At 42.0% G+C, this 17,499-nt stretch overlaps 1 protein-coding gene across 3 annotated transcripts in view; it reads right to left on the minus strand.

Moving 5' to 3' along the window:
* The window catches only part of Slc44a1 (solute carrier family 44 member 1), a 149,839-nt gene that overhangs the window by 39,760 nt on the left and 92,580 nt on the right, over nucleotides 1–17,499 (minus strand). For all 3 annotated transcript variants that reach the window (XM_050164808.1, XM_050164800.1, XM_050164791.1), the window contains exons 8-14: nucleotides 17,159–17,298; nucleotides 15,917–16,103; nucleotides 14,734–14,899; nucleotides 13,719–13,875; nucleotides 12,406–12,489; nucleotides 7,190–7,327; nucleotides 1,962–2,198 (exon numbers count right to left, since the gene is read on the minus strand). In XM_050164808.1, the coding sequence (XP_050020765.1) occupies nucleotides 1,962–2,198; nucleotides 7,190–7,327; nucleotides 12,406–12,489; nucleotides 13,719–13,875; nucleotides 14,734–14,899; nucleotides 15,917–16,103; nucleotides 17,159–17,298 (1,109 nt within the window). The remainder of the gene's footprint in view (nucleotides 1–1,961; nucleotides 2,199–7,189; nucleotides 7,328–12,405; nucleotides 12,490–13,718; nucleotides 13,876–14,733; nucleotides 14,900–15,916; nucleotides 16,104–17,158; nucleotides 17,299–17,499) is intronic.

Below are 17,499 nucleotides of genomic sequence, written 5' to 3' on the forward strand. Positions count from 1 at the left end.
TCACAGATGTAAAGTCTCCTCTGTATTCCCAGCCTGACATTCTCACTATGGCTCCAAGAGATAATGTTGGTTCTAACCAACAGTTTTAGGAGCGTGATTTTCCCCACACTGAGAATATCTCGTTTGTTTAGTTTTGTTTTCCATATGAAGATAAAATGAACCAAAAATAGTTTGCTTCAAAAGCTTCTGGTTTGTAACTATATATATGACAGGGTTTCACTATGCAGCCCCGGCAGCCTGCCACTCGCTCTATGGCCCAGGCTGGCTTTAATCTCACAGCAATTCTCCTGCACTGCCTAGGATTATAGATGTGCACCACCACACCCCACTCATCAGCCTCTGCTTATAACAAAGACCTAGAACGCAGTTCTAGTAAGCATGAAATACCTTAAAAAAAAAAAAAAAAAAAACAGCACCCCTACATCCCGGAAACCAAAACGAAACCACAGGTCAGCTACTTTCAAAGTCTCTCTCTAGCCTTAGCATCCCGTCCTTATCACCCGTATCCTGCTATTGCCAGCTCTAGCTAGTGCTCTGTGAAGCAGAGCCATGGAGGCATCAACCATAAAGTGTGGTCCGAAGAGGTTAGAAGAGGCGTCTCCCCAGGGGCTGTGCTGCCCTATCAAAGCCTGTAGCGTACTCCTCCCCAGTACCCTCAGCATCCCTACAGAAGAAAACCAAGGAGGAAAACTGTTTCTGTCAGAGCATGGCGGTTCCCGCCTCCAAGTCCAACACCAGGGAGATGGAGGCGGGGAAAGCACACGTTCAAGGTGAGCATGGACTACATAGAGTTTATCTGAAAATAAAATTGATTAACAGCAATGTCCCTTGAACTGCTCTATCACAGAAGACCGAAATGCAGGTGCAACTCCACAGAAAACAACCAGACAGAATTCACTGAGGACTTAGGAAAGCATCCAACGTTTAGTTCACGATGCTCTAAGCCAGGGACTATCAGTATCAAACAGCTCAGTTCAATTACCGTCAATTTTTCACTACTGAACTAAAAAAAAAAAAAAAAAAGTTATTCACACATTTACTTCAGATTCAACTGGATACCCCACACTGTGAAAAAATGGCTCATTGTCTCAATGCACCATATTCAGTCTTTAAGTATCTTTAGTATGGTGCCATTTAGCAACAATAAAACTGAATTTACAGCGATTTTAAAATATTTTAATTTTTTAAAAACATTTTATGCACATGTACATATGTGCACCATGTGTGTGCAGGGCCCAAGGAAGCCAGAAGAGGGTGTGGGACCCCCTGGAGCTGAAGTGCCAGAAAGTTCTGCAGGAGCCATGGGAGTGCTGGGAGCTGTCAGCTGGTCCTCTGCCTGAGGGGCGCATACTCATAACCACTCTCCAGGACCTCGGAGCCTTTTAATATGGCTTTCAGATTGTTCCCAAATTCAACCGACTTTCTAATACAGACAAACTTCGGGGGCTGCATAGATAAATATGGATACAGTATGCTTATGAAGAGTCAGTACAAAAAACTTTTGACATTGTATTCCCTGTATTCATTGGGAATGCCTTTAACCTGGCCTGTGCATTTACCCAGGGTCAATGGTAATAGCCTTGGATAAGTGGTTGCTGGAGAAAGGCAATCAGGATAGGAAAACAAGGGCTTTGTCTTTAAGAACTACTTCAGGTAGGACACTGGGATCAGTGGCTAGAAGACATGTTTTAAAAGTCCATTCAAATCTGTGTAGTGCAGAGAGGGCAGACAGGATGGAAGAGTTTTTAGAACTATTGAGACCATTCTTCAGTAGGCAGATCTGAAATGGTCTCTTCCATACCGGGAAGACCTACCTCAATTTTTCCAAGACAAACTTGACTTGTGATTAAGTCCTACAGTGTTAGTACCGGATTCTCTGTGGGAATCAACCACACTGTGTTTTTGAAAACACTGTTCCCACTTTTACCCCTCAAGTCGTGGAGAACGTTTCAAGCACTTACCATCAGCACTTTATCCATATAGAATTCCCGGCCAGGGCTCCCGTCATTATATTTTGTATCAATGGCAAAACACAAGAACAATACATCCACTACCATTTCGTAAATGGACAGGAAGCAATGGGCGACTAGGAAAGCAAAGAGGCAGACGATGATCAGAGGCAGCACCCATACTGTGTAGTCTTGCTGGTAGTTGAGCAGCATAATGCCAGCCAAGCCCGTGCTGCAGACTATCAGCACCTGGAGCAGAGAGAGCAGAGACCACACTTAATACCCCACGGCCGCCAGTAGTGCGTCTTCATCGCTGCAGACTTAAAAGAACTCTTCGTCAGTGACGGGTGCACATGGCTGTCCCACCTCAAATTAAAATGTACATGCTACCTATAACTACACAGAAAGTCACTCACAGGCCTCACATAAATCTAAGAACACACAGTAGATGATTTATGCTTACATTAAAGGCAACTCAGTTTTCCAAATGTCATATGGTTCATGAAAAAACCTTACCCACTCAGAATCTAGTAATAAATTTTGAGATAAATGCGTGAATATTTTTAAAAAGTTGGGTTAAGTGTATAAAATTGTTGATGTTGGAATTGATATTTTTTTTTTTTTGGTTTTTCGAGACAGGGTTTCTCTATGGTTTTGAAGCCTGTCCTGGAACTAGCTCTTGTAGACCAGGCTGGTCTCGAACTCACAGAGATCTGCCTGCCTCTGCCTCCTGAGTGCTGGGATTAAAGGCGTGCGCCACCACCACCCAGCTGATATGTTTTTTTAAAAAGTATTCCTACATATATGAATTATATTATATACAAAAACAATAAAAAACTTTTCATTGCAATCTGGAGTAATATTATAAATATTTGGCAAATACTTCCTTAATTGTATAATTTCATCTTCTAAGTGATTCAGAACTTATTTAATCATTTCCCTACTATTAGAGATTTATAGTGTTTTCATATATAAATGATACTGCAACAACCAACTCTATTCTTCAAAGTTGTCCTCTGTTTCATATTTTATTTCATGTGGAATATATGGTAACTATAATGTAATTTTCCATGAAGCTTAGGTTGGGACTACGTGTGAAGCAAAAATTGCCCGGTATATCCACATCCATGCTAAAACCGAAAGAAAAATCAGCTTGGTCATTGTGAAGAACCATCGAAAGCTTCCTTGTCACATGCACTTCAGAGTTCTTTTTAAGGCATTTTATTTCAGCTTACCAATAATGTTAAAAATACTTGATGCTAAACATTATCAACCCCATTTCTCAGACTGAGGGACACGGTCGGAAGTATCAGCCAACCTATCCAAGGCCACGGAGTAAGGAAAAAGCTTATTTTACTGTTTTAAAAGTAACTTTCAGTGTTATAATGTTATTATTAAAATTTTTATTTTTATTTTATGGGTATGCATGTTTGTAAACATGTATTTATGTGCACCACATATGTGCCTGTGCCCCTGCAGAGACCAGAAGAGAGTCTCCCTGGAACTGGAGTTAATAGATGTTTGTGAAACACTGGTGGATTCTGGGAACTGGACCAGCGCCTTGTGCAAGAGCAGTAAATGCTCCTAACCCCAAAGCTATCTCCAGCCTCCACTTCTCTTACTATTAAAATTTTAATTTAGTAAATCACATTAAGAACCCCAATCAATTCCACTTCTGGATGTCTAGGACTGAATTAAGCCAGCAATAATTAACATGGGAGAATTTACACAAGAAATTTCATTGTAATATAACTTAACTAGTTTAACTGTTTTTTTGTTTTTTTTTTTTTTTAAAAGGCTCACCAGAGAAATGGTCAAGAAATGACACAAATGTATAACCACATTTAGGAAATTTTTACTCAACTTGAAATGCTTATAGTCTCAAGTGGAAAGAAGGAGAGCGATTTCTCCTTTCCCCACCACCCAAGCTGGTTAGCACACAGACAGCGCCCAGGATTCGAGCACATCACAGGCAAACAGTCTGCATCTGTGGAGCGAATAAACGATATGACAAATCCAAAGGAAACCTTTCAGGAGGATTACTAGCATGTTAGAAGCAGAACTCACAAAGTTAATTAAAAACCACTGCATTTCGCTGTCTGCAAAGTCTTCCTTATAGAAGGGATGCACGCTGAATGGACAGAGAATTGTCTTTAGGGAATCTAACGGGGAGGAGTGCGGGGTATCCAGAGTCAATGTTCTGAGACCAGCCTTAGTTCTTCTAATGGACACTTTAGTTGACTTATTGGTTTTTTGTTCAGGGGTGCTGGAGATCATGCCTAGAGCCTTGTGCATGCTCAGTACACGCTTGCCACCAAGCTTCAGCTCTCATCGGTGACACACGCTTTTACATCTTTTTTTTTTTTTTTTTTTTGGTTTTTCGAGACAGGGTTTCTCTGTGGCTTTGGAGCCTGTCCTGGGACTAGCTCTGTAGACCAGGCTGGTCTCGACTCACAGAGATTCGCCTGCCTCTGCCTCCTGAGTGCTGGGATTAAAGGCGTGCGCCACCATCGCCCGGCTTGACACATGCTTTTTAAACACTATTGTGACAGCCCACTAGGTTTGCTCAACCTTTCCACTGACTGCATTATATACATTTCTTCATCATATTTGAAACTCACAAAAAGATAATGGTTTATTAGGCTGGATCTTAAATTTAGTCATTTCGCTAGTACTTGGCATTACACTATTTACAAAGGGTTCCTATTATAAATAAAGATACATTTATTTTGTATTTATAACTGTTTTCAGGGGTCTTTGTAATAATGATTGTTCATGGTCAGATCAGACAAGTCAGAATATCAACTCCAGTCTTGCCAAATTCAAGTGCTCAAAATGTGGCCAACTAACGACCTCTCTACACTTTGGTTCCGCCTGCTACAAAATATAAAGATAGCAGTAACAGGTCACCTTCCATGGGATGATCGGAACCTCCAGGTAGTATAAGTCCTCCTCATTCATCCGCCATTCCCTCTGTGCTCCTCCCCCACCCTCCCGTGTGTTCATTCTATTTCAACGATAGGGATAAGTTATAAATTTGTAAATAAAAATAATACAAATAAAACAAAGAATCTAAGCCCTTGCTGAATCACCAGGTGTCGCATTCAGTCCACACCGTAAAGCTCTGTTCTTGGCCCTTAGGGACCACTGACTGATACATTTCACCTTTACTGTAAAAAAATGCCCTCTCCTATAAAAACATGCCACAAGCAAATCTGTGACAATGTAAACTTTAATTACAGATATTCAAAGTAATTATCCTTAACTGTTTTCAGACGACAGCTCCCCATGAAGCTGCGCACTTCAAGCTGCGTAAAGCTGTGCTTCCACCACACCAATGTTTTTTCCTTTTCAAAACCCAGTGTTTAAGAATGGTGCTTAATGGGACAGTGACCCATGAGTAGATGGAGATCATCAAGGCAAGACAGGGAAGGTGTAGGAGACTACGAACAGAAAGAACAGGAACAACAGGTCACAGGCCGTGACAGCTCCACCACAGAGACACAAAGCTGTGACTTCACTGGTGGGTCAAAGGCACCGTGAGGAACATTCTAGTGATGCTGCCTCTCTACAATCCTTTCCTTCTTTTCCAGTCTCCTAAGTAGCTTCTGGTGCAGTGAAATCTAAGCACAATGCTATTTATGATTTAGTAGATTTTGGTGGCACAGAATAAACTCTTTTCTCGGCTCTAAAGAAAGTAGGTCTTGTTCCCTAACAGCTCTATTTTAAAAGGATTTTTATATAATAACATCTAACATTAAACCCAAAACTGCTAACATTCACCAAAAACTAACAATGTGTCAAGCACTGTCCTAGATACCCTGCATGTATTAACCAGTTTAAGCCTCACCATCCTATAAATATGTCCCTATTCTTATCCCAACTGTACCAATAGTCACACAACCAGTAGCAGGCAGCAGCACGATAGAAATCCAGGAAGCTAGACTCCAGGCTCCAAGTGCAATCTTGCCCCTGCAGTAGCTACTTTTCTGTTGCTATGACCAAGAGCAACATGGGAAGGAAAGCATTCATTTCATCTTGTACTTTCAGGCGACAGTCCACCACTGAAGGCAGGCAGAGCAGGAACTCAAGCCAGGAACCTGGAAGCAGGGACTAAAGTCATCGAGGGTGATGCTCACTGGCTTGCCTCTCGTGATTTGCTCAGCCTACTTTCTTATACAACACAGGACCGCCTACCCAGGGACTGGGCCTTCGCTTTCAATCACTAATGAAGAAAATGCTTCCAAAGACTTACCTATAGATCAATCTTATGTAGGCATTTTCTCGGTTAAGATTCTCTCTTCACAGATAGGTCTATGTTTGTGATAATTTGACAAGAAGCAGTCAAGACAAGCCTCATCACTACAAAGACTGTTTCCTAATTCTTTTTTCTATGTGTGGTTTTGGGGATTGAGGCTGTAGCTCTGCATAGGCTGGCAAGTATTTAACCAGCTATATCCCTCCCAATTCCTTCTTAAAAACAAAAACAAATAACACACACCTTTAATCCCAGCAGACACAGGTGGGTGGGTCTCTGGGAGATCAAAGTCAGTCTGACCTACAAAGTGAGTTTCTGACAGCCAAGACTATACAACAGAGAGAACACCCCATCTCTCAAGCTATCTAGCTATCTGTATGCATATAGATATGTGTATATAGATCTATACATATGTATCTATGGATATAGACAGACATGGTTTCTATAGATATATACATATCTCTACATATGTATCTATGGATGTGGAGAGAGACAGTGAAAATTGTGCACATGCATCATCACGGGGAGGGAATGCCCATGCCATGACATACATATTGGGGTTAGAAGACAAGCATGTGGAACCTTTACATTGCTGCTGGCTCTAGGGATCGAACTCAGGTTGCCGGACTTGTGCAGCAGGTGCCTTTACCCACCGAGCTACCTCACCATCTCTCCTAATTTGTTATAGTTCACAACATATACAGAGAAATAGGCTGATAATTCAGCCTTGCTGTACCAGTACTCCTGTTAACTGAGAAGAACAGCTTAACTCGTAAATTTATTATGAAGATTAAATGAACATAATACATATGAAGTAAATTAAGAAGTATCTAATGCATAATCAAGGTGTTATAAATGTTTGCCACATAGCAAATGACTTCCAGTTTTGTGCTAGGCTAGGTAGTTTTTTTAAATTAAAGAACAAAACTTCATACATTTACTCAGACATCCCGCTTGTCTCAGACAATGCAGCTGGTCTTACCTTGCCTAGGAATAACATGAAGTCCCCCACTGTGTTGATGGCAGCCACTCGCAAAGCATTCTCCACCAAAATGACAAAGGCATCCTTTGCTGAGGTGCAGAAGTTGGTGCTATTGATAGCCGTGGCTGTGTATGCATTCTAGACAAAAGGGAAAGACTTTTATCGTCACCAGAAACGCACTTTGGAAAGACACAAACCATGCACATTGTTTGCAATGCACCGTGTGAAGAGACTTCAGTCAAGCACACAGCTTTCATGAGACGTAAAGACTGGGCACAGAACATGATGGACAGAGGGATGAATGAATGGATGGACGGATGGGTGGATGGAAACTGCTACAGTCAAAGGAGCCCCTTTCCAGTCCTCTTAGTCTGGCCCTGTAAAAACACTTACTAACTAACTAACACACAAATACATACACACACACACACACACACACACACACACACACACACACACAGTCTGACATCCGTGAACTTTCTGTCTTTTGGAAACTACACATAATTTAAACTTTCCTGGGTGTCTCAAATTGTGACTGGAAGGATCAGGGGTGCACTGCTAACCATTTCTGTGTTGGCTGAAAAATGCAGAGCGTTCCAGAGCTGAGGAGAAAGAAGTGCAACTGAATAGGTCACTGCCTGTGGTGTCAGTGGGGAGTCACAGCACTCTGAGCAACTCAGCATGACTATGAGAGAAAGATTGTCATCGTAAAAACTGGGATAATTTACTACCTGAATGTTTATTTCAAAAGCTAAAAGATGCAGTGTATCTTTAAGTCACAATATTATTTTTCTATTAGCATTCATTCATTCATTCATTCATTCACATTGTTTCCTTACACTGCCATCTGCCCACACGTCTTATCGGTTAGAAGAGGGCAGGGTACAAAGAATCAATCACCTAGCTGCAGTGCTCCACATGGTTTTTTTTTTTTCTATCTTCTATGAAAACTCCTTTTGAAACATTTTGCAAAATGCCTGAGTGAAGTAAAAATAAACCATACCTTGAACTTGTGTTACAGTCATAGTTGGAAAACTATGGGAAGCAACTGTTCCAGCAAGACTTGCTCTCAAAGAACACAGAACGGTTCCCAGTGCTCACTGGCTCCCTAAGCACTCAGAAGAATACCCATCTAGCCATGATTCCAGAGCAGAGACGGTCAGGCCACCACCTGAGGGCTCTGGCTGTGCCTGGCCTGTTGGCAGCATTTAAAAATAAGGTTTTATAAGACAATGTACTGATAAAATTTGGCAGCAATGAGCACTTATGACTAAGACCACATGGCCCTTACGACCCAGATATTTTTCTGGTTCTTTCCAGAAAAAGAAACTGGTCAGTCTCTGTTCTGCAGTACTGCCAAAGATCCACACTAAGCTAGGTACAGGTTACAGGACCTCCTCTTCAAGTTTTTACAGCTTATGATGCTTTAGCATAATATTTTATTATAATTCTTTTTTTTTTTTACTTCCCATGTAGGTGCTGTGAACCAAACCTAGAGCACAAATGCTCCAAGCAGTGATCTAATAAACTATGGCCCCAGACCTTCACAAATCTCTTATTGATCTATTTACTTCATTGTTGAGATAAAAGTTCTTGTTGTGTCGACTGATCTCAAACTTGCTATATGGTCCAAGAATGGCCTTGAACTCCTGATCCTCCTGCCGCTACCTCCATAGTGCTTGGATTATAGTCATGCAATACCATGCCTGGCTAATTCTTCAATGCACTAATTTACAGGAAGACGTCTTCAGTGATATGGGATGTAACTCCCTTGAAGAGAAGAGTCTTACTTCCTTATCTGTTTATTTTTCCAGTGCTTGTACTTGTTAGGTGAATGCTTTACCAGTGAGCCATATCCTCAGCCCTAATCTCCTTTACTGTAAGACAAGATAAAGAGACTATGAACCAGTTATTAACAATGTGTTTCCAGGAGAAAACACCCTCCCACACCAAGGACCCAGGTCGGGTTGCCAGCACCCAGCACCCCGTGGTGAGTCACAACCTCACAACTGTCCATTAAAAGCCAGCTGCAGAGGATCTGGTGCCCTCTTCTGGCCTCTGCAGGCACTAGGCATACATATATGCATGCAAAGATTCATACACATAAAAGTAAATAAAAAATCTAGTAAGGTTCCATGAGCTGCAGAAAAAAAATCTAGTAAGAATGCATCCTGATTTAAAAATCATTATAATGTCCTAAATTAAGAAAAGTAGGCAACTCATTAATTAATTAATCTTTTTTTAAAATTTTTTTAAAACAGTTTTACTGTAGATCTCAAGTTGGCCTATAACTCACTAGGTACCTTGAACTTTTGATCATCCTGCCTCAGCCTCTTAAGTGCTAGGATTACAGGTGGAGCCACGGTGCCTGGATAGGAAATCGTATTTAAACCAATGAGGTTCATAGGAACAAATCAGGTTTAACTGTGATGTACCCATGTCCCAGTTCCACCAGGAGTCCCCTCGAGTCAGGAGGCTTCATGTACCAATCCCCATCTCCTCTGTTACCATTGTTATCACTGCCTCCAGCAAGGATTCAAGCCTTAGTAACTAAACCATAAATGCTTCTGAGTTCATCGAGAATCCATTATTTGTTGTAGTCTATAGCTTGAAACAAGGAAATGTGAGCTGTTTGAATATTTTCTATAAAAATGTACTTTGTGTTCTTTAAGTACACACACACACACACACACACACACACACAATACATGTACTATTAGCGGTAGTAGGAGATAAGGCTCCTTCCACCTCGAGAACAAGCAATGCGCTACAACGCTCCAGTCTCCAACGCTCTTCTACAGCCCAGGAAATACTGCCTATTTTTAGAGCTGTACTGGGGAACTGCTAACGTAAAAGAATACCAAGTATGCTGGGCACGTGTGTGTTGTGGTACACAAAAAATGTCTTGCTATGACTCCTGCTCCCAGAAAACAACCTGTATGGTTCTAGGTGCTCACCAGCCGGCACACAGTGTTAAACTGTTAGTCCCACACGCTGCCGGAGGAGAGCCAGACCAGCACGGTCCCAAGCCCGAAGGTAAACATGTTCTGCCGGGAGCAATCCCTGCACTGATGTGAGTTCAGACAGACTGGATGTGCCGTCACCTTCATGTCACAGCCAGCACTGGAGAACAAGAAGCAGTTCATAGGTGGCTGTTTGTACAACTCCACTCTATCAATAATAAATGGCGTCTCAATGCTGCTCTGCAAACCCTCCAGAGCAGCAGCAAACCATGGCCCGGGGATAACGGACACCACGGCCCTAAGAACGCTTTGCCAGCCTCTGAGAAGACAGCAAGGGCTCTGCCTCAAGCAACTGGCAGTCTACAGGTTACGATGAAGAAGGGCAGAGTCACTTCCTTGGAGTTCTCACAGAGGCATGGCGCGCTGCTATAGAAGCTCAGCAGAGGACCAGGCAACGAGAAGAAGCGTACCAATGACGTATAGGCAGAACCATCGAGGCTCTGTGGGGGCCAGCTGAGTGCTAGAATGGAGCAACTTTAGGAGAAACCCAGAAACTGAATATTCAAAGGGTTCTGGGGTAGGGGCTGGGAACAGAGACCAGAGAGACAGTTCTAGCACATCTCCCTGAGGACAAGCTACTTCCGCTAAGAATAAAAGTCAAGGACAATTTGACTTTCAGTATGTCTATCAATTGGTCTCAGGCCAAATTGTAAAGATCTTTATTCAGGTTGTTCTGGGTGTTACTATTTTAAAATGAGTTTCTAAACACTTATACGTCCATGGATAATAATATGATCTGTAAAAATGTCTTGAATATACTCTTAGTGAATATAATGAAGCATTATGCCTACTTTCTCGTGTTAGCTACAGAGCTCAATAAAGCAAAGCCCAGGTATGCTCGCTGCCATTGCCGAGGATCTAGCACCTTCCGGCTAACAGGCAATGTTACAGGCAAACGAAGGGAAAGTCAATCACTTAGAGGGGAATAGTAAGAAAGTCAATTTAGCGCTGACCTGTTGGATGAGGGCATCGATACATTACGATTGATTTTCAGGGAATGGAAAAGTGGAGAGGAAAAAAAAAGATGGGAGGAGCTGGCAAGATGGTTTAGAGGCCAAATGTGCTTGCGTAGCAGGCCTGACAACCTGAGTCTGATCCTTAGAAGCCAGCTAAAGGTGGAAGGAGAGAATTGAGTCCTTAAAATTGTCCTCTGACCTCTACATGTGCGTGATGATGACGTGGGCACAGACACACACATACTAATAAACAACAACAACAACAACAACAACAATTAAATGGTAAGAGACCTCTATAGCAAGTCCTACTTGTTTAGATGTACAAAGGCGGAGGAGTCCTAACCTGCTTCCCTAACTGCTAACTTCTGCAGTCAACCTTAGAAGCTATACCTCCTGGGGTTTGGGCGATGACTCCATTGGTAAAGTGCTTGCTGTGCATAAGGACTTGAGTTTGATCCTTAGAATCATGTAAAAATTTGGGCACAGTGGCATGCACTTTTACTCCCAGAACTGGGGAGACAGGAGACCCCCTGAGGCTTGCTGGCCAGCCAGGTTAACTCAATCAGCAAGCTGTGTCTCAAAACACAGGTAGCCAGTGATGGAGGAGGACACCAGACACCGATCTCTGGGCTCCACACATGTGAACGCATAGAGAAACATGAACACGTGCACAGATACACACACACAGACAGAAAAGAAGAGGACACTAGACACCGACCTCAGGGCTCTACACATGTGAACACACATGGACACATGCACACACACAGACAGAAAAAAAAGCACTTCCTCAGGCCCATATTGTAGTGCTCTGTTTGACCAACACAAAAGAACAAAACAAACTATCTCTATCAAGAGAAGTGGTTTCAAAGAATCAGAGTCTAAAAAGGATAAGAACCCATAACAGAGTTCCTCTAAAGGAAAGCTTTCAAGCCGTATTTAATATATTGCAAAGACAAAAATTAAAAAAAAATAAGCATGTGAATTAAGAGATTATCTTTGTAAAAAGAAGAATCCAATGACATGTTTATCCATGTATTGAAACTAAGATTAATATAACAATGATGTCAGTGAGCACATACATTAGTTTAAAAACAGGAATAGGATTGGAGCATATTCAGTCAAAAAACAACATATAAAACCAGAAGAAAACCACAATTTCTTACAATTAAGTTCAATGATCTTATCTTGGAAGAAATAACTCTCATTTGAAAACGAGAGTCAGGTGAGTATATTTTACCTGGTTTAAGTAATTTAGGCACTTTTCAAGACACCAAAGGCAACAAATGCAAGACTTCAGCATACATCGTGCACAAGCATTTTCCTGGACAGAGGAAGAAAGTAAAATAGTTAACAAACACACAAGCAAAAATCTAATCATCATGCATGCAACTTTTCTAGAAAAACAAAAGTTTAAGAACCACAATCTAAGCTTCAAAGCCCCCATGCCCATTTCTTTCCTCTTTCAATACAATGGCTGAATCATCTTAAAAAGTTTGAATCAGTATTTATTTATTTACTAGTGATTGCATATATGGAAAAGTAAAGGCATATAGGCCAGCAAGGAATTTAAAACCTAATAAGACAAAATCAATGCTAAACACCAAAAGGTGAGAGTCAGAACGTGGCTGACAATGTGCTGAGCTGGAAAACAGAAAGAGAATGCTGCATGGGAAAGGGACCCAGAACTGGTTTCTAGGTAGAGGGAGATTTTGAGTTAAACTACATTGAAATCCACGCTATTCCCAAAGCCAGGTAGGGAACTCCTATCTTCTGGATAGCAACCCGTTTGTGAGCTGTAAGGATTACGAGACTCTCTTGCCTCTTTGGTCTTTTAAATGCTTCCTCTGCCACAGAGAAACCTTTTGGCTTGGGATCATTTTATTTATCAGCTTTCACTTCTGTTGCCTATGCTTTTCTGTTTTAAAAAGAAACTTTTCCTAGATCAATATCAAGGACCACTGTTCCCGTTCCTTTCTATCAGTAATGAGAGACTTATTGTCACACTAACTGACTTCCACTGCACTGTCACATGGTAGGGACACTTGGCTAACGGTACTGTCTTAGACACGAGGGTTTGGATGCTCTTACCACAGAGCTATGAGCAATGATATGATGCTGTAAGGTTTGGATGTGCTAAAGAGTTTGACTTGATTATTCGACAGCTAACATATGTATCAGAACATGCTGAGTCCCGTATGCATGTACAGTTATCATGGGTTTGTTAAAAAAACACACTTAGAAAAGACACAGGGTAGAAACGAGTTTCTAACTCAATACCCCCAGTAACCAGCGACTAGACAGACACTCCAGGGCATGTGCAATGCACAGGTGCGAGACCAGGAGAAAGAGCTGGATCCCACTTCGTTTAGACTCCAAGGAAGACATTCAGAAGTTGATATCCTACTATATGCAGAAACGAGGTCTGTTGTACGCTCCCAGGGAGGCCTGGCTAACCCCTAAACCACCCTCCATGAACGTACACTCCCAAGAAAGCCTAAGCTATCCCCTACACCACCCACCCCCAACCCCCACTCCCACCTGTACCCCTACCTTTCCTTTGAGCTGGCTGTGTATATACATGAGGATCATCCTTGGGATTTTGACTAGGGTGATAATGAAGGATCCTTTTGCCACTGTACCAAGGTGGTAGCGAATAAGGCGGTTCACTGATGCCAGAATAGGTGTGAATGGCAAATTCCTTTTATCCCTATTTTAAAAATGATCAGAAAGATAATTAAAACATAAGCCTAGAACATTGGAGAAAACACAAATATAAATGGTCTGGAATCTGAAGGAGTGCAAAACAAAATGACTGTATAGTATTATCCAGCTTTAGGATAAATTGGCAAAGTAACCGCCCAAAACATGAAGGTGCCACAAACTCAGTTTCGCTTCTCTATGGTAGTACCATGCGGTTCTGTAACTTTATGCTCTGAAACTTTAGATAAGACTCTCCTAGACATGAGGATTTGAATGCTCTTTAAAAGTTCTTATTAATGAATATTTGAGGAATAAGTTGTATCATCAGAAAACAGAAATTAAAAAACAATCTACTGCTGGCTGGGTGTGGTGGTAGCATTCAGAAGACAAAGACAGGCAGATCTCTGAGTTTGAGGCCAACCCGGTGTACAGAGTGAGTTCCAGGACAGCCAGGGCTACACAAAGAACCCTGCCTCACAAACAAAACAAACAAAAAGTCTACACTGGTAGCCCATTGCAGGAGACCGCTGTGTGGCTTATCCCTTTAGGTCTCAGCCCTGAAGTGAGCAAGGCGGTTGGTTACACAACAGTTCTTCTGAGAGAAGCAAACGAGGCCTCTAATAGGCCTTTTGCATCTGACACTCAGCAAGGTTTTCTCTCTTCCAGAAGGCGGTTTAGGTTACATCATAGTCTGCTGCCCCAAACAGGCTGTTAGGCAATCCCAGGAAAGCGTGAGGAACTGGAATACCCAATCCCAGAGTCAGCAACTGTACCATCGTGTCATGACCCGCCACCCCCAACCCTGTTCCCTTGTAGACATGGTTACCGAATGAACTGGAGTTTTCTCACAGGTAAAGCGCCTCACCTAGTGAAATAGTACGTCACCACGGCCCCTGCCACGGTCATCTGCTGGCACGCGAGAATGAACTCACTGATCCAAATCAGGCCGACCACGTGGTACCACCACATGTACTGCAAAGGCCCAGAGATCCTGTACTCCACAAAACCTTGATCATTCTGAACAGCACTGCCTAAGAAAATGTCAAGGAAGCAAAGAAGGACCACGTAAAGCAGAAACCAAGACACATGGACAGACACCGAACGTAGGCGATCAGCAAGACTGCCTGAGACAGGTGCCACTCCTGGGCACAAGTCTGCCGGGCTCTTAGGGCTGTTCACTAACTAAGGGACAGCAACTGTGATCACTTAGCACACTGTGAAATTTAACATTATCCGATTACACATTAGGCATTGGAGAAAGTGTTTAAAATACTCTATTTATAATAAATATAGTTCTGGTTCCACTATCGGGTTATTTAGGCATGAATTTTCAAACACTTCAGGGCTTTTTCTCTTTGCCAGGTTTTATTACAGATCCAGTCATTACAGATCTAAACTATTAACTAAGCATAACAATGAATGTTATGTTCATTTAGTGAGTACGAGCTGACTGGACAGAGATGTTTCACACAAGTTTACTATCTTTATACGCACTACTTTAATTAATTAATCAATTAAATTAATACGTGTTTCTTCACGTCTGGTACCGAGTCCAGCTATCAATAAGTTAGAGCTTATCTACAAAACTGTAGTCCAGGATGACTCTGGACTGGGAAGCGACTGCAGAGAGGCTATGAATTCATTCATTCATTTTAGAATGGATCCAAAACTGATTAAATTGAGAGCTCACTTAAAATCCACGACTCTCTCAAAATTAAGAAGCAGTTTTGGTCTTAGCTAGCCTAGATGCAACCTGCTAAGATCTGCTAAAAAAATCACGAAGAGGGAATGAGTTATTGAAGACCCTATTATTAGATTTGATGGCTACTGTATCTTCATCAATAAATGTATGAAGAGCTGAATCTCTCTGGACTGGTGTGTGTGTGTGTGTGTGTGTGTGTACACACGTGTACTACGGATCAACAGGCCCTCATTCATAGGCAAGCACTCTACCACTGAGCCACATCCCCAACCCACTCTGATGATTTAAAATATCTGACTGTAAATTAGATTCACGGAAAAGAGGAAGAAGCCACACTTCTTCTTACCGGTAGTGCCGAGGAAAAGAAGCGTCATTATCCAGTATGCCCAAAATAAGACAAGAGCAAAAAAGGTCCAGAAGGGCTGGAAGACGAGCAGCGGCAAGTGTATGAAGACCTTGCCAGCCACGTGGAACAAGGCGATGGTGAGAGCCACGCGCTTGCGCATTACCAGCATTATCAGGAACAAAATGACCTGAGCGGCGGACGAAAAGAAAGGGTTACTTCTCTGCGCGATTCCTGAGCGGCAGACGAAAGGAAAGGGTTACTTCTCTGCACGATTCTAACTCAGCCTTCCCAGTGCGTTCAGAGAGGAATTTCCAACTCTGCCTCTCCCCACTAATTACTAGTCAAAATGTGTTGTCGGGGTGGGGATCTGGCTCAGTGGCAGAGCGCTAGACTAGCAAGTGCAAGGCCCTGGAGACATCTTCAGTGTGTGTGTGTGTGGGGGGCAACAAATGTTGTCAGTCGGGGCTAAGATTCTTCATTTGCGTAGCTAAGTGCCTATCATTCTGAGAAATGGTGGGAGAGTTATATGCCATCACCTCAAAGCAAGGGGAGCATTTATTTGTATTTATCTCCTTTGTTGACGGAAACTCCTTAAGTGGGATGTGAGGCCAGAACAACCATTTGTCTATTCACTCTCCACTTGTTCCCTACAGAAGCTAGCATACAGAATTACAGCTAAAGGAGCATAATTAACAAATATCTTGGAGCCCTCAGCTTTAGTGGCATTATTGTTATTACTAGCCTTACTGATGCTTGGGTTCACCCCTCATTTAGCTATAGGCTTGTCAGTAAGATTTTTATTGTATAACAAACGTCTAAGTACAGTGCACCTGACCCATATTTTCAATACAACATATACTATTAAAAGTTAAGTTTTAAATAAAATAAATGGGAAATAATGAATGAACGAGTAAGAGGAATGGTATTCTCAATCTTAATAAACTGTTTCCTAAAATGTAATTACATCATGACAATAAGAAATACATCATTAGCAATGACAACATAAACATCCCAGGTGAAAATTTATCTCAGAAAGCAGACAGGGCAGAACAAACTGTTGCATCAAAGAACACTCGTCAATTAGAGAAGCCTCTACCAGACTTTGAACAGAAACTAAACCATGAGGCAGGAATCCAAGGATCAGGGTGAGTTTCCAGTCCATTTATGGTCACCTGCTAACATGCACACGACACTGAGAGCAACGTTTGTACCATGCCGCCCCCCCCCTCCCCGCCAACTCACAGTGAACACTGTGGCTGAAATGGCATAGATGAGGAGGGCCCGCAGATTGTCTTCAGCTATCTGAAGCTGTTCAGGAATAACTGTTTCTTTGGAGGACCTTCTTTGCTTTGCATATAGCCACCACAGTACACCCGTGCCACCTGGAGATAAATAGCAATAGTTTTTTTTTTTTGCAAAAAATCCATACAAAAATATGTAACATATATGCTCAGTTTTCTGGACCTACACTTTTTTTTTACAGCATGAATGAGACACAGTGACAACCCATTTACCTACTCTTTGGAAGCATAAGAGGGAAAGTAGCTTTCATAAGTATCTACATCCTTTGCTGTATCAGATAG

Source organism: Alexandromys fortis, unplaced genomic scaffold (genome assembly GCF_014885135.2).
Source record: "Alexandromys fortis isolate MF-2015 unplaced genomic scaffold, M_Fortis_MF-2015_v1.1 scaffold_18, whole genome shotgun sequence".
In the NCBI taxonomy this organism is placed as follows: Eukaryota; Metazoa; Chordata; class Mammalia; order Rodentia; family Cricetidae; genus Alexandromys; species Alexandromys fortis.